At 37.8% G+C, this 25,522-nt stretch overlaps 2 protein-coding genes across 4 annotated transcripts in view; one reads left to right on the top strand and one right to left on the bottom strand.

The window, feature by feature from the left end:
* The window catches only part of LOC145203395 (WD repeat-containing protein 64-like), a 41,453-nt gene extending 35,489 nt beyond the window's left edge, over positions 1-5,964 (top strand). For all 3 annotated transcript variants that reach the window (XM_080075854.1, XM_080075857.1, XM_080075856.1), the window contains one exon: positions 5,766-5,964. In XM_080075854.1, the coding sequence (XP_079931980.1) occupies positions 5,766-5,834 (69 nt within the window). In that variant the 3' untranslated portion in view covers positions 5,835-5,964. The remainder of the gene's footprint in view (positions 1-5,765) is intronic.
* A 15,503-nt stretch (positions 5,965-21,467) lies between these two features.
* On the bottom strand, positions 21,468-25,327 carry LOC145232250 (uncharacterized). The gene is made up of 9 exons (XM_080096812.1): positions 25,221-25,327; positions 24,580-24,756; positions 24,187-24,351; positions 23,849-24,049; positions 23,498-23,703; positions 23,148-23,386; positions 22,862-22,926; positions 22,639-22,695; positions 21,468-22,505 (listed from the first exon to the last, which is right to left on the bottom strand). Exons 1-9 carry the CDS (start codon positions 25,258-25,260, stop codon positions 22,183-22,185), a joined length of 1,473 nt encoding a protein of 490 aa, XP_079952938.1. The 5' UTR covers positions 25,261-25,327; the 3' UTR covers positions 21,468-22,182.
* Between the last annotated feature and the right edge of the window lie 195 nt (positions 25,328-25,522).

Here is a 25,522-nt window from a genome sequence, read left to right on the forward strand (position 1 = left end):
TGTCATTTTTCGTGTAAGTTTGGTGGAAAATTCGATTAAATATGTGCACTTGGTGTTTTGGACAACGGTTACTATAGCAACGGTTACCAGCAGCGAAAAAGCGCGAACGCAGCATAGTCACGTGACTGTGAGATGTGTTTTTGATTGCCGGTATTGATTACAATGTAGATTTTCCCCATATCATCATCTTTCACATACTTCATGCGCGCTCGCAAAGTCGGTTTCATGGCAACGCAACGTGAGATTGTTACATCATTTCACTTTATAGTTTTTTTTCTATTAAGGTGAGAACATTGTGCTGTTTTCCGAATTGCTGAAGGAAAATCTCCTGTAATTGTGTTGCTGCAGATTCTGTTTGAACTCTTAAAAAGGGAAATAACCTATTTTGATTTCGCAGTATTGTGTGATATGAATCATTTGTCGTTTCATCATTTCACTGACCCGGTTATGATGTTGATTCATCAGACTTAGTGCTGAACCTGGAGGGGATGTACCGAAATGTGTTCACCTTGTAGGATTTTTACAAACATACAAACCAGCGTACTTTACCTATTTTTTCACTTGATTTTAAATTTTCAAGCACGACAGAAATTTCATCGGGTTAATTTTGTCACCTATATGGTTAATTATTTTGTTTATGAAACTGTTCAATTTTTTTCAAACAAACAACAAACTAAAAACCGGTTTCCCGGACAATAGTTACCTGGCAACAGGGACGAACATTTTTTCCACTTGACTGTGAGGAATTTTTGATTCGTGTGTAGCTTTATATTGACGGTATTCATTACATACATTGAACGCATTTATATGTGACGTCGGTTTCTTAGCAACGTAACTTGAGATTACCACGTCAGATCACGTATCGTTTACAAATAACCGATTGTTTGTCAGATCAGGTATAAGGTTATACTCAAATGCGAAAAAGTTGTAATGGGAATATCTTGCCACTAGAGGGTATCAGTTGAGTAACAATATATTTGCTTTCAACATCCTGATTTACATGAATTGGCTCTGAAATACATATAAAACATTGAATTATGAAAGGCATAGTAAATTCCTCTGTGTCATGGTTAAAGTGCTATGTCATACATTTTCGTTTTTCTCGAAGTTTTGTTGATCATTGGGTCCAAAATCATGAGGCTGTTAGGAATAATGAGCCTGTCCTAAATATTTCCAACTTTAAACAAGTTTGCGTGGCTGAATTATCAACTTGTCAATGAAAAAAGATCGGTTACTTCTTTGCTTGCAAGGTGCCAGCCCGCGTGAAATGTAGGTCCGTATGCGACCCACAACAGTAAATGAGTTTGAAAGAGTTCTTCGTGGACCAGCTCTAAGGGAACCCAATGTACCGTTGACCCTGCCTTCCAAACCACTGAGCAAGTTTGAGATAAAAACGTACTAGGTTATCACCAAAATCGACGTTAAGAACCGCTGCAGAGCTTGGCACAAAGAAATCACATCAAGGGGAATCTCAAAGGGGACCAAAGTTGTCACACAAGCTTTTGTTTTTTATCTAATATACGGTAACAAAATTTAATATTTGCACTTTTCCCACTGGTAAAATCACCGGTACTTTTTGACGATTTGTTGACGTTAGACGTCACCAAAAATTCCAGATCGTTTCTCAAAAGCAAGGTACACTTTATGCTTCATTCAAATGCAATCAAGTGCATCGTTGCTTTCTCCCCACCGCATTACAGCCTTGTTTAAACGGCGGAAAACAAATAACCCTCATTTACCTTAGCTCGTGGAAAAGCGAGGTCAGGTCATTATTTTCCATGCTCGTTTTACTTCTATGCTTGCTCAGTTGATTGCATGGCAAAAATTACGAGCGTGTTAGTTTTGTGGTACAATGCAACATTTTTGTTACCTGTTGTTGTGGGAACAAAATGATATGTAATTTTCTTCCCAGTTTTGGCTTAAGGGAATGCGCGTCTTTGTAGATCCAACATATCAACCGTAAAGCCACACAAAATTCACCTAACAGTGCTTCATTTGTGTAGTTCGCAAAAGCAAATACTTCAAGTTACTGATGGTTATTGAACCAAAAACTTCAATTTCGTTGACATAATGTGACTTTCTCATTTTTTATGACGTAACACAGTTCCGAATGTTGGCTTTGAATAAATGACAAAAAAACGGAACTAGACTTTATGACGAAAGTAAAAAAATCACCACTATGGTTTTCAAACCGCAGGTTCAGTATAGTTCCGTTGAGAATGACGTCACGTTGTGTTATGGTCGCTTGTGTGTTTAGTGCAACGCTTGATTTGACTTTTAAACATTGCTTTAAACTGAAGATATTGAGCCACATCCCCCGCCCACCTTCATAATTTTTTTTTAAAATGAAAAGGAATATTTGTATACGAACGTAATCTGTTATTAGTACTTCCCACCACCCACGTTTTTTCATTACGCTAATGGAGGGTGTAGCGCCCAGGATGTGCATGAAGTCATGTTTTAAAATCGTTTAGAAATGTTGCAATCCGACGAATTTGATACGCTTTTCAAAGCGAATATGGTACTGTCTTCAATTTTCAGAGAGGCCTGCAAAAAAAGTACTATGGATTGGCTTTGGGATATGTTTTCAAGAGATTCTATCCATTCATCTTTAAACTTTCGTCATAAACCTTATTACAAAAAGCATACCTGGTTCAAACAACTTTTACACACACAAGCAAACACCAGTAACCCGTTTTGCTAATATTTGCACTTCCCGGCCAATTAGTGTCTGCCATAAAATTTTGTTTATCACTTTTTGATGTAAAGTTTTTTAAACGCCAACTGATTGAAATTGTTATTTGTGGCAAAACGAATCGTGTCATGGTCGCTTGTGTGTGTTCGTCAATTGATATGTTTACGCACGAAACCCAACTAATCGTGCAATTTTGTAATGTTTTTTCACGGATGCCTTGTCGAAGTATGGTGGTCAGAGTTATAAGCCGAGTAGGCTTAGGTTCGGGCTTAAATTTAAATAGAACTGGCTTGATCCGGGCCTGGTATAGAACTTGGCCACATTTATGTCTAAATTTCGCAAGGTTTAAGCCTAAAACGAGGTTCAAGGGGACACTTTCTGATTTTACATAATGTTGTTGTTTTTTCTCGTTGTTTTTTTCTTCCCTGAAGTTTGTTTACCCCCTTTTGCCATGAAATGTTTAATAAGCTTAGACTTGGATGAAATTTTCACAGATGGTAGTCATGTAGATGTCATTTGTTTCGTTTGACTTGTCCCCACATTGACCCTACTAGCCCCCTAAAATAGATGAATTTTTAAACAATGTCCCAGTTGAATGAAATTTGGACAGTTTTATAGAATATGCTATTATTATTCGTCAATTGTTACGTTTAACCCTGTAGCCCCAACATTTACCCCACTGGCCCTTTAAATAGGTAAATTATTTTAGCCATGTCGAATGAAATTTGACAGCTTGTAGAATTTGTCATTTATAAGTGTTAAGTGTTGTGTTTTACACTTAAAATAGAACAAATATCAAACACTGTCTGAATTTAATAAGACTTGGTTAGATTGTACTTTACATAGCATGATTATTTAAGCCCAGTACCGATGTTTGATGTTTGCCCTAACAACACCAAACTTTCTCATGGCTATCTCTTGAAATGCATTATTTTCAACTTTGCATGTGTGATCCATGAGTTTCTGCCCTCAGAAGTAAAATAAGGTTATAAAAAAACAGTGACCCATATGGACTTAGTATGAAAGAAGTGGAGGAAAATATTACGTTTCAAAAAATATCATAGTGTATGTGCAATGACAATAAGTCCTAAGCCACCATGTTAGTTTAAATAGTTTCGGGACGACTTTTAGGCATATTTTCTTGGCAAGGGTTTGGACCCCAATTGTTGCCTTTGTAATATGTTCCTACAAAACTTCGGCGGAACGCAAAAATGTGATTATTGGTGCAAAGATCGCCAACCTTAGAGCGTAGTTTATGTAGGCACGATTTGCGGTAAATTATCAAAATAGAACATTAATTTGACCAAAGCGAAGAAAGCCTATGAATATATTTAAAGCTGAAAGAATGTTATGTATATTGAACAATGGTTGTTTTTTACCTAAGCGATATAAAAAGCCCGGAAACCTATACGTATAGGATTTTATTTTTACTTCCTGGAATATTAGAAATATCTTCTCAAAAGCTTTAAAAAAATATCTTTGGGCTAAATAAAGAACACCACACTCTAAAATAGCAATCGGCGGTGCTAATTCTGTCGAAGGTTTTTTGTCAAAATCCGCCTGTCTGCGCCAGTAAAGCGTATCAACGTAACTTGTGTCGTCACATAGGTATATTGGTTGCCTATGTAAATTAGGGGAAACTCAAAACCCCTTTGCAGATCAAACTGCCAACGAAAAAACATTTTCTGCAAGTCTATCGGATTTTCGGCTTATTCATTGTAATCCAAGTTTAGTATTTGTGGATCCAAATTCCAAACAGAATGTTAAATAATGGCAACACTAAAAGTCGTTTATTGTAGTACACTATACACAAATCTGTTAGGTTTAATGACGGATGTAGCGGCCTAAATAAAAGCGACATGTTTTGTAGATATTACTGATGATGACATGAGCATTTGCCGAAACGTTCAAATATTATAGTATTTTGGTTTTTATCTATTTGGGTCGTTATATTCGTCATTAAACATACTGGTCTCCTGTTTTTTTGTTATTTTGTGTTTGCAAGGACTTCGCAGGACTTAATCCATGTTTACTATGTTAACAAGGTCTCATGCTTTTTGAACCAGTCGGTGTGCGTGTGAATAAATCTAATCTAAAACTAAAAAAAAACGTGTGCGTTGTAAATTAATTCCTATGTCAACTGAAATTATCCTTTATTACTAAATGCATAAACTTACTGAAAAGGTATGGTTCAAAGGGGTTACTGCATTTTTCATTATTGACGTTTTAAGAGTTTGTTTTTTGAGCCTCTGCTTTACTTGGCTTCAAGGTATATACAGCAGTTAAGGTTTAAAATCCTGTATTACAGTCCATTTATTGGCAATAATCTCGTATTATGTGATTGACATGCGTTAATCAGGTGGCACAGTTGGAAGAATTACCTTCAAAATTTCCGCCCTGTCAAAGTTCCGCAATTGCGTTCCCGGTAAACTTCCATCATTCCCAAGCGCGTGCCACTGTTTACCCGAATTTAAGTTACTTGTTGTTCCTTTCTTCAGTACTTGTAATACCTGGGGTGGTTTTGTTGTTGGAATTTCACAACCCCGTGTGTCACAGACAAACAGTTTGAAAGGAAATTTCCTCGGTCGGCCGGTAGTATTAGGTTTCAAAACACAATGGATAAACACAATGGGTTATTGATTGGTAATCAAGTGTTAACAGTTGACACCAAAGTTTTTTTTTGCCTTTTTCCTGAACAGTTTATTCTTCAGCGAGTTGTGTGGTGTAAAAATCGCCTTCAGAAGTTAATGTGTATAACCATGACTCTAAAAATTCAAAGCTTATATCAAAACATCTTGCAACGCCCCTTTCCGAAACTTCCACAAACTTCCACAGAGCACTGTTGTGTTTCACAATTTACAGAAATGGCAATGTAAAGCTTGTGACATCACTATATTTTTTCATGGGACTACTTTAAATTCCTGCAATTAACAATTACAATTAAGAAGATCCCTATAAGATTGATATTGTGTCTGGCAGAAACAGTTTATATATTTGTGCAATTGGTCCATATTTTTGGTAAAGCTTTAAGTTCAAAATAACTAATCTAACAATGTTGCTTGTTTTACAGGCGAGAGGTATGCGAGTGCCCCCAAGAAAGCATCAAATAAATACAATAACTTCACAGAGGAAACGATAATAAAAAACGAGAGTTTTGGACCGAGCATAACTCCCAAAGGCAAATTTTTCCGATTTTTGTTGTTGCAAGTTGTTTGACGGGTTGTTTATGATTTTGTACTTTGTGTTGTATATTTATTGTTTGTTTTAAATTTAATTTTGAAACTATTTTGTGCGTAGTACTTTAATAAATTGAATTTCCTACAAAGTGGTGTTGATCACATGCATAAAGGCACTGCCCAAACTTTTAAACCTTCCTTCTATTATGTATTGTATAGTTCAGAAGCAGTATTACAAATCCGAAATGTTTTGTCAGAAAGTAACTCAAAATTTGTTTTTTCATTTGTTTATTTCAACAAAATAAATAATCAGTTTTGTAGCAAAAAAACACACAGTAAATACACGACAATAACATGAAACTTAAATAAAAGTGCCCAACATCATTTTTTCAAATCAGTGGAATATTTTTCAAACACGCTCAGCGTTTAACAATGGATGGGAAGAATTTTTGAAAGTTACTTGGTCGCTGAACAAAGCAAGTGTAACATTATCTGGCAGCGTCAAACGCCTTGACAAATGTATATAAGCCTGGATTGAACACCATTTTTTGGCTGTTTACATTGAAGTAGAAGTAATAATTAGGCAAGAAGAACGATGATTTGAAGATTTGGCAATTGATGGTCTGCATTTCTAAAGCTGGTATCGGGAGGTATTTATGTTATGCTTCTGTAAATTTATTTTTGGTAAAAGTTTGAAAATGCAAACAAGAAAAATGGATAGAAAAATATAAGGTACATGAACTTTCACAATAAGACGCAAAACGTCATTTACTATTAGGAATACAGATAAAAAATGACCTACACCTTTGCATCGCAAACCGTTGGCGCACACACAAAAATCTGGCGATTTTATAGTTTGAAGATTATCTCGGTTTTAACTTCAAATCACCATGTGTCCGATGCAATCATTTCGTTAAAGTCAAGCATCAAGGTAATAGGATTAAGTTTATTTTGAGTTTTTTTCCAACGGTGAAAATTTGCACCTTTCCCAAACCGGGGGTGTCATGCCTCCTCAGGGCCCAAACCTTAACTTTCAATCCCGCTTATAAGTTAAAGATGTCATGTTTCCAAAATATCGTGCAAACAGTACGCAAGACATAAATATAAAAATAAAATCACTGAAAATTCCTTTAACTATTTTATACGTTCTTTATGAGTTGTGCAAGTCTTTTCTTTTCCTTTTTCTCGCGTTTTTGTTGTCTTAAATATTTTTTATGACTTTTTTGCATGCTGTCCGGTATTCTCTCGTGGCTAAACCAGTCAATCTCGCCGCGAAGCTTGAGATTTCTTTCCATCGGCTTGTCAGTGCCAATTAAATACCATCCAGTTTCTAACGCTGTTGCATTGTTGTTAATCCAAGTAACTTTGACTTTGTTGTAAAGAAGAGTCGGTATTTGGGAGCCGAATTTGCTTTTCTCTGCAGGGTTCATTACAGAGCCTTTGTAAGCACATTGCCTGCTGCCCATTCTTAATTCACACCTTGACCGCTTTACAAAAAAGATGTAAGCGTATACTTGTTTGAAATCCTTTTCGTCCTCTGTAAACAAAGTTAGATTTAAAAAAGTGCAACGTTGACAAATACAAGTGTAAATGTTTCAAGATAGACAAAAACTAAACGGTTAAAACCACATTTTAAGCAGGTTTGTACTGAGTTTCCTATTTAAAGTCGAGTTCTATTCAAAGCTAGCAGCAAAGTTTTACTGTGTTTCACCAACTTACTGCATTTGTATTCGTTCCAATTTTTCGGGTGCAGGCCATCATCACAGCATTTTAAGACGCTTGGGTTGTACTGCTGGTTGCCGCAACACTTTATTCCATCTATTTTACCATTAGGAACGTAGTGACCATCGCAGCACTGGTCACGTTCGGGGTTAGAGATGTGTTGTCCGCACGACTTTTGCCCATTGGGAATGTTGATTACTATGTTGGCCGGGCCACATTTCTGAAAAAAACAATAATGTTCTTAATGTGGACGTTATTGAAGTAAGAAAAATGATTAGCCTGCGTTATACTCAAACAATGTTTGGGCAAAATTAAATGACGAAATTAGGGACGTATAGCAGGGCTTTAAAACCCATAATTTGTCATTTTGTCTTCGAATATTTGCGTTTCTAGATATCTGAAGCACCTAACTAGTTTCTCACGAAATCTTATAACAAAAACAACCTACCTGATTTTTGCTGTTGTAAGTCGTTCCTCCGCAGATTTCATCATCTTCAGGGCTTTGTTTTGCTACAGACCACCCATCATGTATATTACATAGATAACCCTTGGGCGGCGGCTCGCCACCACTGCATGAAAATCTGCCTAGTTCAATTTGTGTCACTTCATGTTGTGGACTTTCAACCGAATCGTGTAGGACCGGTTCAGGAAACGCTGTGAACAAAAACAGTTGTCAAATTAAAATTAATGCCAAACTTGTCTACGACAGACGAAATTCTGTGTTTTGTTCAGGTTTAGTATCTAAACAACTGAGTTTGAAAATATTTTACGAAATAACCGACTTCTTAAATGCAAGAAACTTACCAGGCTCGGGTTTATCTCGAATGTAAAAGTTTCTTCCTTCGCTTATACAAACTTGGCTCAGCGATCTGTAGACCTTGTTGGGACCGCATTGTTGTAGGTCTCCAGTTATGGGAACGACAGTTGCGCCATCGCACAACTCTGTTATTTTGTCGTACACTGGCTTTGGCGCATCTGTAAAACAAAACAAGTTGTAATTACCGTAGAGCACATTAACCTGTACCATTTAGCATTTGGTCCGATTAACGATTTTGTTTTATTATTTTTGCTTAGCTTCAGCATGGAATATTTGTAACTTACCGAAACAACATTTTTGTCTTGACTTTCTATCTGCAGAAATCATAATATTCCCATTCGGTCCCTCACAACAATCCATCTGTACTTCAGCACAGAAGTGTTGTATTCCATTGACAGTGCATATTCTTTTTCCGCATCTGTCGTTTGGCCTTGCGGCAACTATAACAAACAATAGCCCGTGTTTACTTCGTTTGTAGGTTTATGATTGGCATAAATGTCTACGAACCGGTATTTAATTTCATTGAGCGGTAAGCACCACGCAGAGTGCGAAATGAGAAGGTGTGGCGCAAGACCTAATCGACAACTTCCGTAAAGTTTCGTAAAGACGCAGATCGAAAATCAACCCCGCTATAGTAACCAACATAGCAAACGTTGGAAAAGCTCTTTAACAGATGATATGATAAGTCCCGGCAATACATAAAAAGGCGTACAAGTCTTGCAATGTGTTTGTTTTCTACTTTCGAACCCTGCTTTCAGCTCGCGTGTTGTAGAGAAAGACTCAAACCATAATGTTCGTTCACTGTTGAAAGCAGGCAGGGCATCAGTATGTCAGGACAAAGTGCAAAAACTCAGTTTTAATTGTTTTATACGTTTAAGGTTATGGGTTTTATGATAATGCCGACCACTACAATACTTTGCATTGTAGTCAGGTTCGTCTAGTTATTTATTTGCGCTTAATGATAGGCTAATCAGCAGACATATGCAGCTGCTGGATGTAATTGGCGTGCTTACAAATACTAAGGGGATAATTTCTACAGATTTCAGTGATAAGCCAGAATCTCATAAAATTCTCATTGGATTTCGTAAAGCTTTTGTCATTGAATCACGGCGCTCCTAAACCAAACTATACATTAGATTCAAGCGTTGCATTAGATGTGTTAAGGGTTTGAACTGGTTCATGTTTCTTGCAGTGTCTAGAGCACTATGTAATATTCCAAGCGCTGAAAACGCGTGTAAAACCAATCAAGACCCGCCAATTCAAGCGCGCCTACAGTCATGCTTCAGTGAACAAAATCGCAAAGCCGACAACGAGCTAGAGTGCATGATTCACTATCATAGCACAAGGCTTGAAGGCTTGGATAATACACAAACTTCAATAGAGTAAATTTGCTTGACACTTCTCAATACCTTCAGCGCTTCCAAAGACGGCCAAAGCAATGCAAATCTTCACAAGACAGCGCATTAGTGTTGCTTGCATGATATCCATACGGTAGGCGGTCAAATGCTTATAAAATCTGTATTGATGTTCCTCTACCCGTTTGTCACGTTGACTGCTTATATATTTTGTAAGTGTAGTCGTTTTACTTCGCCAGTCCGTTATAAAGGCCCGCCGTTTTTTTCAGCGATGATGCCACCGGGGGAATTCCAGATTGTATGCGGAACATAATAGCGGAAACTCCGGCCGGCCTTTTTCCCCGAATATTGGTCTTGAATTTTGTTTAACAGATCCTTTTTTCCAATTTTGTTTGCTTGATTTATTTTAGGATTTGACCACACGGTTTAATTTTGTTTTGTTTTTTGCAAATATTGTTTACGACTTGTAATCGAACTCTGGGTAATTAAGAATTGATTGATCGTACTATATAGTGTAAGGTACCAAACGTTTGTTACATACATTTTTTTGCAGCACTTTAACTTCTTACGGCACCACTAATTTCTTGTTAGTAATCCAGTATCTTACGCAATTGTTAACAAAAGGGTGTGCTAGCCGTAAGTTAGTGATTCCGAGATTTAGTTACAAACTGGGCGAGAAACGATGACCCGTGGTTAAAGCACGCAAAGTGGATTTACTTTTGTGGTGTAGTCAATAATAGCTGTAAGTTTACGTCATACGTGTGTATTTTTGCAAAACACACCACATTGACAGCTTTCCAACATTAAATATGCGTTTGGGAATATTTTGCACTGTGAAAAAATCTTTTTTCGCAAAATTGGAACGGCTACATATGTTAACATGTTTCATTTGTGGCCTCATTAAGCACACGCTGTACACATACTGTGACTGTTATTTCGTTTTGAGTGCAACACAAGCGTTTGAAGAGCCATCGGATTACGTTTATGCGTGATTTCGTTTGCTTGTTTGGCACTCAATGACTTTGTTACGAAAGGTTTGTTGACGTAGCTGTATAGGAGCGTAAGCCTTTGTGTTTCACGTTTTTTATGCCTGACGTTCCCTATTCGGACAACACCTTGGGCTACTTGAACACACGCGGCCTAAAAACTCGTTTGAAGTGATAAAGTCCCTCGAAAATTTTGCTTGCGGGACGAGCGTCAACCTTTGTCCTCGACGTTTCACGTTTTTTTTACTAGCGACGTTCCTCATTACGTCAACACCTTGCGCCACTTAAACACGTGACCCCGAGGAACTTATTGGCGTAATATCGACGTGATTAAACAGGAACCGGAATTTTTCGAAACGTTTTCCAACAATTTGTTTTTCTACATCTATACGTACTTTAAATAACTTGAAAAGTTTGTGGATATGTGCAACATTTTTCTGTGCCATTCCTCTTGTTACGTTCTTTCAGTTCGAGAACCCTTGTTGCACAATTACTTGCTCGTTCATGTTGTTTTACCGTCCGGGCAAACACTGGGGGTTTCCCCATGCTGATGCGTAATAAACGATTTCCTTTCTTAAAGGCTATTGTTATTTTTGGGTTAGTGGTGCAATTAACACTGATAAATCCAAATTCAACCCTGCTTCGAGTACACCTAAGCGTTCCAAATAGCTTGGTTCATCAGTAAACAAGTTGATGGCGCATAACATGGATCGTCATTTACGCCCACTGCGCACATTCGTCCGGTTTTGGGTTTTAATTCGATTCTTACCACAGGGGGTGGTTACGGGGGATTTACCCATAATTTTACTGTAAGAAAATTTCGCAATCATAATAGGGGATGTGTCGTAGAAAGAGATCAGCACTCAAAATGTTAGGAGAAAGTTACTATAGTACCTGTATACTGGTCCGTTTTTCAGGAATTTCCCTGGGCAAACCCCGCGGGTGCCGGCCGGACGACAGTGACCAGTCAAAATGAAGCAAGGGTTAAGTTCGAAAAGATCTATCTCTCATAAAAATGAAAGAAATGAATATGACACCGTCTATAGTAACTTTATGCGTTTATTCACACAAAACAAAAACAGAAAAAAAAAGAATAACGAAGCAGTTATAAAAACAAGTTTTTTTTACCCAAATCACTGTTAAACAATAACGCCTAATAGATTTAATGCAAATTTGACTGTTTATTCCAATTAATGTAACGTGGCAGCACAAACATTTTAAAAGATTCCTAAAGTGTGATAAATCTTGCTTGTTAGCGACGTTTAGTGTTGGAACTTTTGTGTTTGTGCTATTCGCTTGGTGAAGCATTGAGCAGCTTGCACTAGGTCTCGGTACTTTTACTATCTAACACAGCCTGACAGAGCCAATGCTTCTTTGAACTGCTTTTGCTTAGGTTGTGTTCATTTGAAAAACTTTAGTCTCAAACTGACAGAAAGGTGAACAAGAAAACAACCAACCGTTTCCATTTTTCTGTTTTTTTGTGTTTTACTTAAAACCAAAGTTTCGGGACCAGACATTATATCGCTACTTATTGTGAAACTTATATGAATCATGCTCAATGTGATATGTTTTATTATCATAAGGAATAGGTACATTCTGTAAATCATTCCTAATAATACGATGGTACAAAAATAACCTAATTTTCAACAAAATTCTGCGACGTATTTAATCACGTATACGTCAGAATGTTGTGCGATTTTGAACCTAACAATTTATAAGCAACTATCTCCATCAAAATCTGTTCATAGACCATAAAACCAAACATCCAACTTTCATTGCGCTAAGTAAACCATGTTGAGCATAGATTTTTACATTTTACTCATCGGTCAAAATAGTTTCAAAACAAATTTATTTAAAGCGAAATTCCGACGTCAGGAAAACGTTCATTATGTAGTAACCAAGCCGCCCAAAACGTCATTGGTTTCGTTTACTTTTGCCTGCGTCGGTTTTAAATACGTCCTTCTTCGATTTTTGTGTCTATAAATATCCAAATCTAGTCTAAAACAGTATTAGCTGCGAAACGGAATAGCTTTGTTGACATTAGAAAAAAAAACACGGCCTGAGCTTTTAATTCGATACCAAGGAATTTTTCTGCGTTCCGCCGGTCACCGTTGCACTTGGTTAGTTTTGCCGGTCTTGTGTAACGCACACTTGACATCTGTAGTATAAAAAAGGAAGTTATTTCAAATGAAAATTAATTCAAGCATAACTATTTTTACAAAGGGGTTGATATGCTAAAATAAGTGCTAACGCTAGTTTTTAGAATGTGTGGACAATTTATAGTTTTGCGGGGTAGTGAACGGTGTTTTAAATAAGATGTTTTAAAAAGCACCTATCTAAAAACATTGGTGTTTATGAAGTGAATCGATATAGGTTTGACAGCAGCTTTGTGGCATAATAAGTTGTTCCGTAAAGCATGTCCAGACGGTAAAAACGTTTGATAAAAACTCTTAGTCCCGGGATTTCAACCCAATGCAAGATGCAAATTCGGGGTTGGCGCTCCGCCAACGGAATTGCGTAGACTCAGCGATCCCGTTAAAATTCGAATCACATGCACTGCTGGGTATACTGTACAATCAGTAGATGCAAGTTCGACCACAGTGAACGACTGTAAAAGCCTGGTGCGTCCATGCACACCACAACGATAACGACAAAACTTTGCATAAAATTACAGCAAATCATGCTTGCAAGAAGTGTCTCAACGTATATTTATACTTCCATGCACACTAAGCTCAACACTTCAGTGCATACTTGAAAAAAGGCCACCAATCGCATACCTTTGTATTTGTTTTTGTTTTTTACAAAAGTAGCAGTCTGTGTAAAGGAAAAAGTTCAGTTATCATGTTTCGAATGGTTTTGTCTGCTTGCAAAACGACCTAAAAATGTACACAGGTAATTAGGGAGTTGTTAGTTTGTAAATATTTAATTCGCTTAACGCCCTTTCTCTCTTTTCTCTCGAACTGAACCTAAACTATTTGCTAAACACGCTACTATTTCGGGAGTAGATGTGTTTGCCGATTTGGGACTGACTGGTGGGGGCGAGTGGGGTTATTTTGGGATGATCTCAAATATACTTGACTCCCCTGAGAGTGTATTTTTGTCCACAAACTTTCCGTTCGTTGGTCTTTCTTATCTTATTCTGTGTTTAAAACCCTGAATTTTTCGTTTGCTGATTTTTCTTCGACCTGACCTATGCTGGGTTACAACCCCCACCTCACGGGGAGATTTGTGGGGTAACTATATCGTGCTCTGTCTAAAACTTGGAAAGTTAATCGTGTTTGACATCCAGACATAAATAACTTCGAATTCTTAAAAGTTGATTTCGGCAGAACCGTTCAAAAACTTAAAATCTCAAATGCCATTGGTGTATGGTATAACGACCACAAGAACCCGTTGTGTTTGCACAAACAAAACAACAAAGCATCGATATTTTATTGATGGCATTAAACCGCACCTAAATCAGCATGGGCTAAAAATTGATTCAAGCAACAATCCCATGATTTCTCCGACCATGTTTAAACACTTGCTGCGAACCCAGCCTGCGAACACAGCTGGCAGCACGTTTGACGTCATACTTTAGGTCGTTACGGTCCACTGAACTTGCATTTTATCATGTAAACTTTTGGAGTTTTTTTGCAGAATTTCCGAAACACTTTGTAAAGGTTGGAAAGTCCACGGATTTGGCTACAGCAAGTTGACATTTCGAAGCCAACAAAAGTCCGAACGTTTTGGTTATTTGCAGAGACATTTTTAAGCCTAGCAAATTAAACAAAAAGATGGTGTGTGATGGTGTTTTCTGACTGGACTGGAAATTTTCATGCTAGCGTTTTTGTTCTTCTTTCGAGAGATATCATTGCTCTGCACTCAGGTCATGTGTGTTTGTTCAAAAGCTGCTAACTGTTCCGTGTAATGTAAACACATTCCGGTTAGAAATGTGTACCTTATCGATTGCAATTATATTTTTTCATTAGTTCTTTGCTCTTTATTGATGACTAAGGCGATTATTTTTTGACTTGTCAAAATTGTGTCAAAATTTATAGAATAGGTCAAAAATTGTCAAAATTTTTTACAAGTCAAATTTTTTTACAAAGTTAAAATTGTTTACAAACTGTATTGTTATGGTGTTGTAGAGTTTGCACTGTCAGTGAACTGTTCATTTTACACCTTGTAGCCTACTTTATACTATTGTAATTGGCCCATTGCCTACTTATTGTATATCATAAACCATCAAGTGAGTGAAATAATTAAGTTGATATGGCGCGATGCTCAACACACCTCAAAACGTGCAAAATTTTGGTGAGTCCCAAGTCATTTTACGGCAGCTGCAGGTTAGGTGCAGCTCTTGCTTCGGTTTTGCTTTAGATACTTCATGTATCTTTCGTTTAGACAAATGTATTGAATAATTTTCGTTGTGTCTTAGCTGCAGTTTTTTGGCAGTGATTTTTAATTAGCTCATTTCCCTTTTCAGAATAGGTTTGTGTTCGGATTTTTGCCCTTCTGTTACTTTTGCACATTCTTTCGCTCTAGTTAGATTAGCCTACAGCCATATTTTAACTTTTTGTACAATAATGCGTAATTTAGCTACTTGAATTCTTCATAGGTCAAAATTTTGTCAAAATTTGTCAAAATTTTCAATTTTTAGGTCAAAATTTTTCATTTTTTAGGTCAAAAAATAATCGCCCTATTGATGACAAACACGAACAAATATGGCAACTAGGCTACTAGGGCAATCAGCGTCGCACATTTTTAAACTTGAATCGACAGAGCCGTCAAAGTATATTAAACTTACTCAGTTTTTAATTAAGGATAACTTTGTACCTTAACGCGTAGATCGGTGACGTTCAATATTACAACACTCCGTTATCAAGTGTCAACAATTACTTTAAACTTCAATGTTTTACAAGCGCCCCAGTGACGCAAAAATAGGATGAATCATCGAAAGGTTGTGACGTACCTAGCTCCGTTTTTCGCAAGTTTTTACGTAGGTTCGAAAACTTTGGACTCCGCTGAGTTTCGGAAAATTTGTTGCAACACCTCGATCAGATCAGTTTAAAAATGTGGAAATTTTGTGAAAGCAATTTGTAAAGATTCAGTCCGCAAATCACTCAAGCGGCAAACCTTGCGTAAAGTTTAAATCATCACAAGGTACAGTTTTACCGCATTCCTGCTCAAATATAGTCACAACCTTTTAATGTTAAAGGTTCCCAGTTTCATCTTTCAACACTTTTCTTCTTCTTATTTAACAAAATATTCACCAAATAGTTTTAAAAAATCCCGGAGAACTGCCGTGCGTTGTCATAGCGACGTTTACGGTATAAACACGTGACCGATTTGTCATAGGGAACTTTGTGGTAATTTGTGGTCAGGGATGGTTGACGAACAATTGATAAGCTTTCCCGTCGGACAAACCTAATCAAATTGTACCAGATTTAGTTTTTATGTGACAATGTACATCCGCTGCAGCATGGGAAATCTTGCACGCTGCTGTTCTGTGTTAACCAAGCGTAAATTTAAGATGTCTATGGACGAAGCGTTTTCATAAAGTTGGATTACAGGGCATTTCTCAATGCAAATTACAAAATTAATCTGAACTTTTTCACACATCTAAAACCGATTTTTTTTTCTCAACACTTTCTGTAAAACGTCGTTTGTGACCAGACAAATTGCGCGATTGTGTTGTAATCGGTTTCGGTTTAAGTGACCACCACATGCGCCGTTTAACCATGCGTAACATCCACGCTGGCCGGGTGAAAATGCTTTATTAAAAGTCGCTAAAAGGACCACTATCGCTTGTACTTTATAGTGCAACATTTAACCATAAAAATCCCCCCTTGGACGAATAGCTGATGTAATCGAATTTTCCATGACTACATCAAAGCTACATTGCTGAAAAAAGCCGAATGTTAGAAAAGTTAGCGGGAAGTCATAACCGCGAAATTTGCGCTCAAGAGACACAATAACCCTCAGACACAGTGTTGTATTGTAAACAAGCAAATTCGACTTGATATCCCAAACAAAAGATCGACCACCGGTTCCCGGACGCCTCCCTGACGTCATTGGCCACTTTCGAGAGCCGGGCCGGCAATTTGGAGGGGGCACGAACCCCCCAAGATTTTACAAGGACAATAGGACAATTGGTTCTCAGCACTGTGTTTTGTAAACGAGCGCTTTGTGATCGGTTATGACTCATTCACGACATAACTCCAGATTTATTGTTTGTGTTACCGACCGTGGTCTTTATGTAAACTTGTCGCCAAGTGGGTTTATATTGCGATGATGCGATCTCGTCAGTGTGAAAAAGTCTAAACATTTCGACATGGGATTTTTTGATGTTTTGCCATTTGGCAATTGGACACAAACTGTGTTTCAACAGTTTCGGTTTCTGGTTGTTGAATTTGGATTTTTGATGTATTCTCACGCCTCGCAAAAGTTAGTATTTTTTCTTAGCTGTCAGCCCATCACGGGGCGTAATTAGAAAATGTGTTTTAACACTTTTGATCTTGTTCTTGTTTAAATCCGCTTTTAAATATTCCCAGGCCCAACAAAAGTTTGCATTTGTTTCGCTTGGGTTACTATAAGCTCATCACAAGACCCAATTAAGAAATTTGATAGCGTTTCGTCAAAAATTATCGCAAGTTTCACTCTGAAATCGCCGGAAATAAACTTCAACGCCGTTCCGGTGCATTACAGCACAATGTATCCGTGCCGTTGAAATCAAAACAGAAGTTTTTGTTTGCTTTCTCCGACCCTTTATGTGGGATCAATATTTTCTATTCCTAGCCCAAAACAAAAGTCACTTTAGTGGTGGGAAAATCATCGAAGCACGTGCGAACTATCAACAAACATTTAAAACCGTTTAATGTCGTGGTTGTATTTTTCACGGTGTGGTATTGGGTGTATGGAACTGCCAGGTGTTTGATTTCAGTTCAAGTTGTTTCTTGTTTGCGTAATAACATATATGATGTCACAACTCAGGTGTTATGTTTTGCGACGAAAAAACGGCACAAAAAGGGAAATGTAGTTTTTATTTACGCTCCTTGCTTTATCTATGCACGAAATTTTTGGTTATATTTTTAGTACACCGCTTTACTAAACAAATTTATTTGCAGTTTTGCTGCAGGTGGCGTATGCAAAACAACAGTTTGGTAGTTTACAGCAGTTTTCGCCCACTTTTGTATCGCCATGTTCACCAAGCGAAATAAACTCATCCCATCTCAAAAATATAAGATATCAGTGGGCCGTACTTGAAACCGTTACCGAAAGGTCTAAAATGCAACGGTAAACTTGTAAGGCAAATTACAATTCTCCACTGGATTCCGCTATAACCACACAGCACGCCCCCGGACCCCTTGTAACTGATGGATTGCTCGCAGCTATAACCAGTGGTAATGTATGCGGTCATAAAGAAAGCGCGCGAATGTTTGAAGTCCTACGCAAACCATGCGATGAGGTTACGGTGAGGAAAAATCCCAGCTTATTTCCAAACGATTTAATGACGCCCCCGTTTTATTGGAGTTCCGTTTTAGTGACCGGCAAAAACGGAACAAGCGTTCTATTTTTAGCTTTTCTGACCTGTTTTGTGTGCCTTGTGACGTATCTGTATGTAATTGGTAATCACAGTAGGTGTTTTACGTCAGAACACCAGCCCACGCGCTTTTGCCGGGATTTTTTGCTAACATTGTGTTATTTTTCTTTCAGTATATTTTCCGCTGTTTCAAGACCCTAAATATTCTGCTTGGGCCGACTTTAAAGCAATCGGACAATAGCATATATGCACACTAATATTCACACAATATTGAAACTAATAAAACTTATGCATTGCTGTTCAAACTAACCTGTTAAATACGACGACCTTTTGAGTTTTTTTTGTATCCTTAACTGTCAATTCAAACATGTACTTCCAAAGAGAAACGCTCTCAGAATGTTTAAACAGTGAGTTCTGACATATAATATGACATAATCCAAGTAATGAATAAATGATCAATACAATACGCAAACCACCTAATCATATTGGCTTCAAGGTTTTTTAAATATCACCCTTGCGATTTGCAGTGCGAATATTTTGTCTGGCAATTCAATTAAGATTTTGTTTAAACAAAGCGTAAAAAAGTTTGAAGTTTGAGTGATACTGAGTTTGTTTTTATTGTTTACTTACTGAGCAAATACGGTTAAAAACTTTGAGGTAAATATTGACATGCCGGCAAATATCCGTGTCTACAGGAAGTTTTCTCTCGAATCTGGGCTGTGTATTGACGAATTTTTGATTAATGTTTGTGCCTTGTTTGCGTTGCTACAGAAAAGAAAATTTAATTTTTTGAAATTTTCTGGGCGAAAGCCAGTTCTACGGAAGAGCGTCTTGATTGATTTCGTCCGGTCATTAAAAATGCTAAATAAGCACATTTTTTCAAGTCATATCCGGAGATCAATATAACAAGGGAACATTGATGGCGACCAACACACCTTGGAGTTGTTGTCATATTGCGCGTAGAGTTGGTTGGTTCAACCAATTTGAGTTCTTAAGAACTCTTCAATTGAAATTCAATTGAAGTTGGCTTGTATGTTAGCTCCTATTTTATCGATTCGCTTGGAGTCTTTGGGATGTTAAGTAGCAAAAGTCAAAAAAATGATTAAAAAAGAAAACGAAATAAAACGCGCCGTGAAACCACTGTACTGTATAGCTGAAGTCCTATTATGTACCAGTGAAACACAATTTTGTATAACCATCGTAATTCCATGATCGTTTGTCACTAACCATGAACAGGTTAAGAGTGCTCCCGTCAGACACGAAAGAGATGCCTTAGTTTACAAAAGCGGTTCCACCTGGAGCAACAACGTAACACATCAACTATTAATACATTGTCTTGAATTCGTCACATACTGTCATCACATCGTAAGTACCATTTTCGGTTCCGACAGAGTTTACATAAGCGATTCCCGCGGATGCCTTCAAGGACACTTGATGGTTATGAGAAATTCCGCTTCATTTCATGACTACGTGTGGAAAGCGGTTTAAGCGTAGGCGACGTGGGAACCTGAGCGCCGGGTTTGTATCAGCAATATTTTTGTAACTCATGATAAAAACGTTTTGGGGATATTTTCGTGAAAATTAGTGAGGATGTAACTTTCCATAGCACGTTATGAATCTAAATATCCAAACGCCGTTGTCTTGTGAAGATGTGAGGCATTTTAAGGCAGTAAAAAGTTTGCTAAAAAAAAGAAACATCTGTTTCGCAAATGAAAACAAGTTCGCTATGGTTGTGCACATGCGGGTGGCACACTTGGTTGCAAACGCCCTTTACCTCTTTACGTTGTTCACTCTGCTGTCTGCCAGAGTTACAAAAAAATCTGTTTCAGTCGGTTGTGAATGTTTTAGGGCGTAACTGTCCAGACAGTAGCTGACAATCAAAAGCACCGTACGTCTTGTTCCAATCGATCTCTGGCAAACAGTTTCTACTTTATTCAAAATGACTCATGCCACTTTTCGACAGCGGCATGTGCCCATTAGTGGGGTCTCACTTTTCACAAAGCGACACGCGACACCGTTTCAAATCGCCGGCACGCGACATACAAGCACGCAGGGGTCTGCGAATGCTAGCCATCCCATGGGCGTGAAAGTATTGGCAACATGCGAGGCTCTGTAGAACTGTCATTGGCCACTTAGCCTCGATTATGAGTTGTTACCTTTAAGTGCTGGGTGGTCGGTTCAGGCTAAAACAAAGGACAGAACCGAATTTGTAATGTAAGTTAATTATAAACCAGTGGTTTCTTCTTTTGTAATTTTTCTACAAGCTCCCGGAGTTTTTTAAAACTGAACTTGTATCTCAGCTAAACCAGTGGTCGGCAACCGCCGGTCCGCGGCCCGGTACCGGTCCGCGAGCAGTTTGTTACACGGCCGTAAAATTTTTCAGGTTAAATGCTATGAAACATTTTGCCCATGTATCCGGGGGGTGATAAACTAATTGAGCGTTTTTATTGCTAAATATTTGTAGTTTTTTTAAAGACCGGTCCGCGATAAAGTTTCCCTTTCAAAAACGGTCCGCAGTGCAAAAAAGGTTGCCGACCCTTGAGCTAAACGATATGTTAACAACTAAAAGTTAACAGAAGCTATTTACTCCATGCAAACGTTTTCCTACAATAACATGGATTATTAACACCCATGTAAGAAGGAACAATTGTCACACATATTTATGAAATTATAGAACAGTGGTTCTCAACCTTTCATGCACCGTGGCCCCCTAAAAGTAACTTTTGGACAAATAGTGTGGAAAATAGTCGATTAAATTAGGAAATTAAATCATTTGCAACACACACCTAATTCTGAGCATTATAAAAGAAAATGGCTCACTGACTTTTAGTGGATGTTTATAGTGAGTCTAAACCCGTAGCCCCTCGGAATGCAGCTCTGTATTAGAACATACTTCGTTATGCCACAAAGAAAACTAAACCATATTTATCAGACCGTGCGTTAATTTTTTGGCATTGTTACTCAAAGTAAATTGCTTGGCGCAGGAAAACCATTCGCAAAATTTGCATTCATGCGATCCTACGATCTGAAATCGCATAAGATTACAAAAATACCCTTAGCTTTTGACAAAAAATCGTTAACTGTTGTGCAGGGAGGGCAAGCAAAACCTCAAACGAAAACCTTTGTGAATTGCCACTGGCTGTAACACAGATTTATGTCTTCATGAAATAATAGTTATTTTATATCTTTTATTATAAAGCAACATCGAACACAAACAGCGGTGCATACAGTGACGAGCTATAAGAATACCGTGGAACTTTCGTGCGTCATCAACACATGATGTCAGCATAACACATTGGGAAAAAAAAAGACGAAAAAAGGCAGAGTAAGAGCTCTGTGGGGTGCTTCAGCCATTTTGATTTTAGTAAAAAGTATCGGCGCAAAATATTTTGTTTTGTAAAGCGCCGTAATCGGCTGTGATTTTGTTTTAAAACACAGTGGCTTATTCCAAAGAAGTTTAATAAATTGCAGTAGTTAACATAAGTAAGGTATAGTCATAAACTTGACCCCACAATTTGGTAGCAACTATAGATAGGCAGTAAAATGTCATGAAACTGGTGAATGACTCCACATTTTGAAACAATATTATGTGTGATAACAGTTAACCCAATATATGTCGAAACGGAGAAAGGGAAAAAAACAGGCTTGGAAAATAAACTTCTTTATAACGTAGGAAAATAAACTCTGTTCTATAGGGAAATAAGGAAAAATAATTGGAAACTTTTCGAAAATTCCATAAGTGGTGAGACACAATGATTTAACGCGATTTCTACTTAAAATATGCTGACCCAGACGAGCGCAATGAACTTTATAAGCGTAAAAAAACTAAAAAATAAATAATCTGCAAGTACCACACATAAAGTAATTCATATGATTGCATTACAAAAATGTTTTTTAACCGTTGCATCAGATGCCGAAAATTGCTCCCCACACTCCATCTATGGGAAAAACGTAAACCTGTGGCTTCTTTTTCTTATTATTTCTTGAACGCCTTGGCAGCCTTGGTGTTTTAGTAGACAAAGCTTTTTTTGAGATAATTAAGTGGATCGAATTTTCCTTCACTTGCTGGAAACATTCCGTGGTGTTAAGAAGAATTTTGTAAGTTTCCCCCGAATTTTCGGCCTTGATTTTCTTTTTTCCTTTGCCTTTCAGCTGTTTTACGCCATCGAGGTTCCAAATTTGTAGGTTGTTTTGTACATTTGCGTTCAGCGAAAAATTGGCTTTGTAGACTGTACAACAAAAAAGAAAGGCGTAAAAAACCTTAGCACGAAAAAACAACAACACATTCAAACGCTTAAACCTTCTTATGTTGTATTGGACAAATTTTTTTTATAAAGCACACTTATCACGATTAATACTTACCAAAACTGCCCTTTTTCATAAACTTTTTTAGTCCGGGAAGTGACACCTTTTTGCAGTCTGAAAAACAAAATCAAAGAACTTTTACCTTTTTGGAAACCCTGAGAAGAAACTATTTGAAAAACTATTTTAAATTACATTTTATATAAACCCACATGCGTGCTTACAGCAGTGAGTAACGTACAGTTTAACACTGTTATTTAGAAACTATTCATGTAGATTTTACCTGTGACAATGTTCCCATCCTTGCACATTTGTGTGTTTGAGTTATAAGCTCGACCTCTACAGCATCTGTAAATGTATTCAATTATATGTTACAAATAAAAAATATAGAAACAAAATGGCGATTTAAAAAATTGTTAGTATGTCGTGCTAGTTATAGGCAGACTCATCAAGTGAACAGCTTTTGTTCTCGAAAAGCTTACTTACATGCGTATTATCGCAAAAAAGTATTACACCACCCCCATTCTTAACTGATGAAATAGCAATCATTGTTACAAATTTTTTTTTACCTTCCACCATCATTTTCCGCAATTGATTCGTCAATTCCAGTATTACAACACGTCGCTAGTTTCGGGTAATAGTAGTTAGCCGCTTGGTGGCAACATTTTCTGCCCTCCCTCTTTGCTCCCCTAAGCTTTTCCCCACCGCAACAGAGGTCCCTGCCAGTGTGATAGATCTTGGGCTTAGTTTCTGTGCCACAAACCTCTTCATCCGTTTGTAACTCTATTACTTTTCCATGACAAACCCGCTGAGATAAAAATGGCACTTTAAAATCATGTCTCCAAAAGTAAGCATATGCATTATAATTTTGGTAAGATTTGCGTTACGTCACTAAAATTAATGTTACGTCACGTCTTACCCTTATTCCGTTGTCTCCGACTGGACTGAATGAAATGTAATCGTCGCCGATTTTGCATGCTTCAGTGTGACTTGGCGAACTTTTTCTTACAGCTTGTAGGTTGCGATAACAAACTGTTGTGGTTCTGTTGTAACGACCCCCGTTACAACATATTTCAGTACTGTTGTTGTATACCACCCCACCACATCTTGGCATGTTGTGTTCCTCTGTACATGCAATCAGAATACGTACATGTAAGATTGTTCTTCTTCCAAAATTAAGTTAATCTTTTTACAAGGTGTCTCGAAAACTACACCATTATCATCAAAAATGAAAAATGGAATTAACTATTCACGATTTCAATAAACCTACCAATGCTGACAATATTTAGTTGGTCTTCACACATATGGGTCCTTGGATCAAAAACCAGGTCCACGCAGCACTCCTGATTCGCAACATGATGAAGGGTGTCAAGACAGCAGGTGTGGGTGAGCTTGCTGTACGGTCGGTTATTGCAGCAACCGGTTTCACGATCAGTCAAATATGATCCGTTGCAACACTCTCCGTAGTATTCTGAGGTAATTTCATTTTGACATTAAACATTTAATTTTGTTTGGTATTTTACTTTTTACACATATCATATAGTACAGTGGCAAAATAGCATAGCTTTAAATTGGCCGTAATCACACGAGAAACAACACTATACACACCTTTGTCGTACACATTTCCTCGAAATCGGTCAACCATGCAGCACTCTTGTGTTCGGTCATCAAACACTGCAGTTCTTCCACACATGTACTCGTACAAGTTTGCTCGAGTTCTTACAACTTTATTGTCGCAAACTTGGGTATGCGTGTCATAAATCTTTCCCGATCCTGCAAGCAAAAGTTTAAAAAATGATGATACCCGCATCCAACAGATAGGCCATGTATGCTTTGTCCAAGCGATAGCAGCGAGTTTTACATCGGGCTGTGCATACAATACTCGTACTTTAAAACTAACAAAGGAGTCACCCAGCTTGTTGCTTGATAGATAAAGATTAATGCACATTATGGCAATATATTTAAACATATACGTTTTACACGCATTGAATACTTTCTTACCGTCACAGCAATCAAATCCGACTCCAGCTGCTGTGTTTAAAACGTGTTGACCGATTCTTTCATCATAGCAACATTTCATTTGTTTTTCCGCACACAAAAACGGATTGTTTTCAGAATCCACACAAACGCTACCAATGCATCGATTTGTTGGGGTGCGTGATGATTCGACGAAAAAAACTGAAAAAGACCAGACTGTTGAACTTGGACTAAGTCTGCACTGATTTAAACCGGTTAAAACGAGGTGCTGCCCCTATCGGGAAAGCCCAGTCGCTTTTGAAGTTTCTTGCTTACATAGCATTTCTGCTTTTTGTCAATTTTTTAGTGTACACCTGTACGCCATGACCATCAATGCCTAGCGCTGCATGCCCAAAGTTCGTGCAATCGTGTACAAGCACGTTTTTCGTCGTCTTTAATTGCCGTTTGGAGAACCGTTTCGCAAAACTAAATTGATGTAACAGTGGCGCAATCACCAGCTGCCAACGCATTTCCAAACAACGAACAGAAACGTGGTCGCTCAGTCTAAAATGTCCAGTGCAAACAACCTAAATTATCTAACAGTTTGGTTCCTTCATAATCGCTTAAAAGGAGTGCAAACTCTGCTTAAAGGGGGCGCAAGGATAGGGCCTAAGCATTATACGCACCTAAAGATAAAGTCACCAACAGAAACACTTCAATATTCATCGTAGTTGTCAGAACTTTTCTTCTTTGTGAGTTGCTTTTTAGGGTTCACACTGTTCACCTTAGCTGATTATAATGATCTGTACGGAAGAACGTTTGGAAATGTTTATAAAGGTCCATGCTTTTTTTCTTCAGGTCAGAATCTGGGGTTTTACGCCATGACGTTACTTAGGTTGCATCACGGATTCACGGTGTACCACGCAACAGGCGCCGCTTTTTACTTGGGCGACGCAAAACGTTTTTGCACACTTGTTTCTTTTTTTTA

The sequence above is a fragment of the Phallusia mammillata genome, chromosome 1 (assembly GCF_965637545.1).
Source record: "Phallusia mammillata chromosome 1, kaPhaMamm4.hap1.1, whole genome shotgun sequence".
NCBI lineage: Eukaryota > Metazoa > Chordata > Ascidiacea > Phlebobranchia > Ascidiidae > Phallusia > Phallusia mammillata.

Bases quoted from the DNA above. Each gene is read 5' to 3' on its own strand.
- LOC145232250 (XM_080096812.1), bottom strand. From the start codon at position 25,260: ATGAATATTGAAGTGTTTCTGTTGGTGACTTTATCTTTAG. The intron at 24,757-25,220 runs GTGCGTATAATG...GGTCTTTTTCAG, and splicing joins GTTGGTGACTTTATCTTTAG to TTTTTTTCGTCGAATCATCA. The intron at 24,352-24,579 runs GTAAGAAAGTAT...TTTTGCTTGCAG, and splicing joins CGGATTTGATTGCTGTGACG to GATCGGGAAAGATTTATGAC.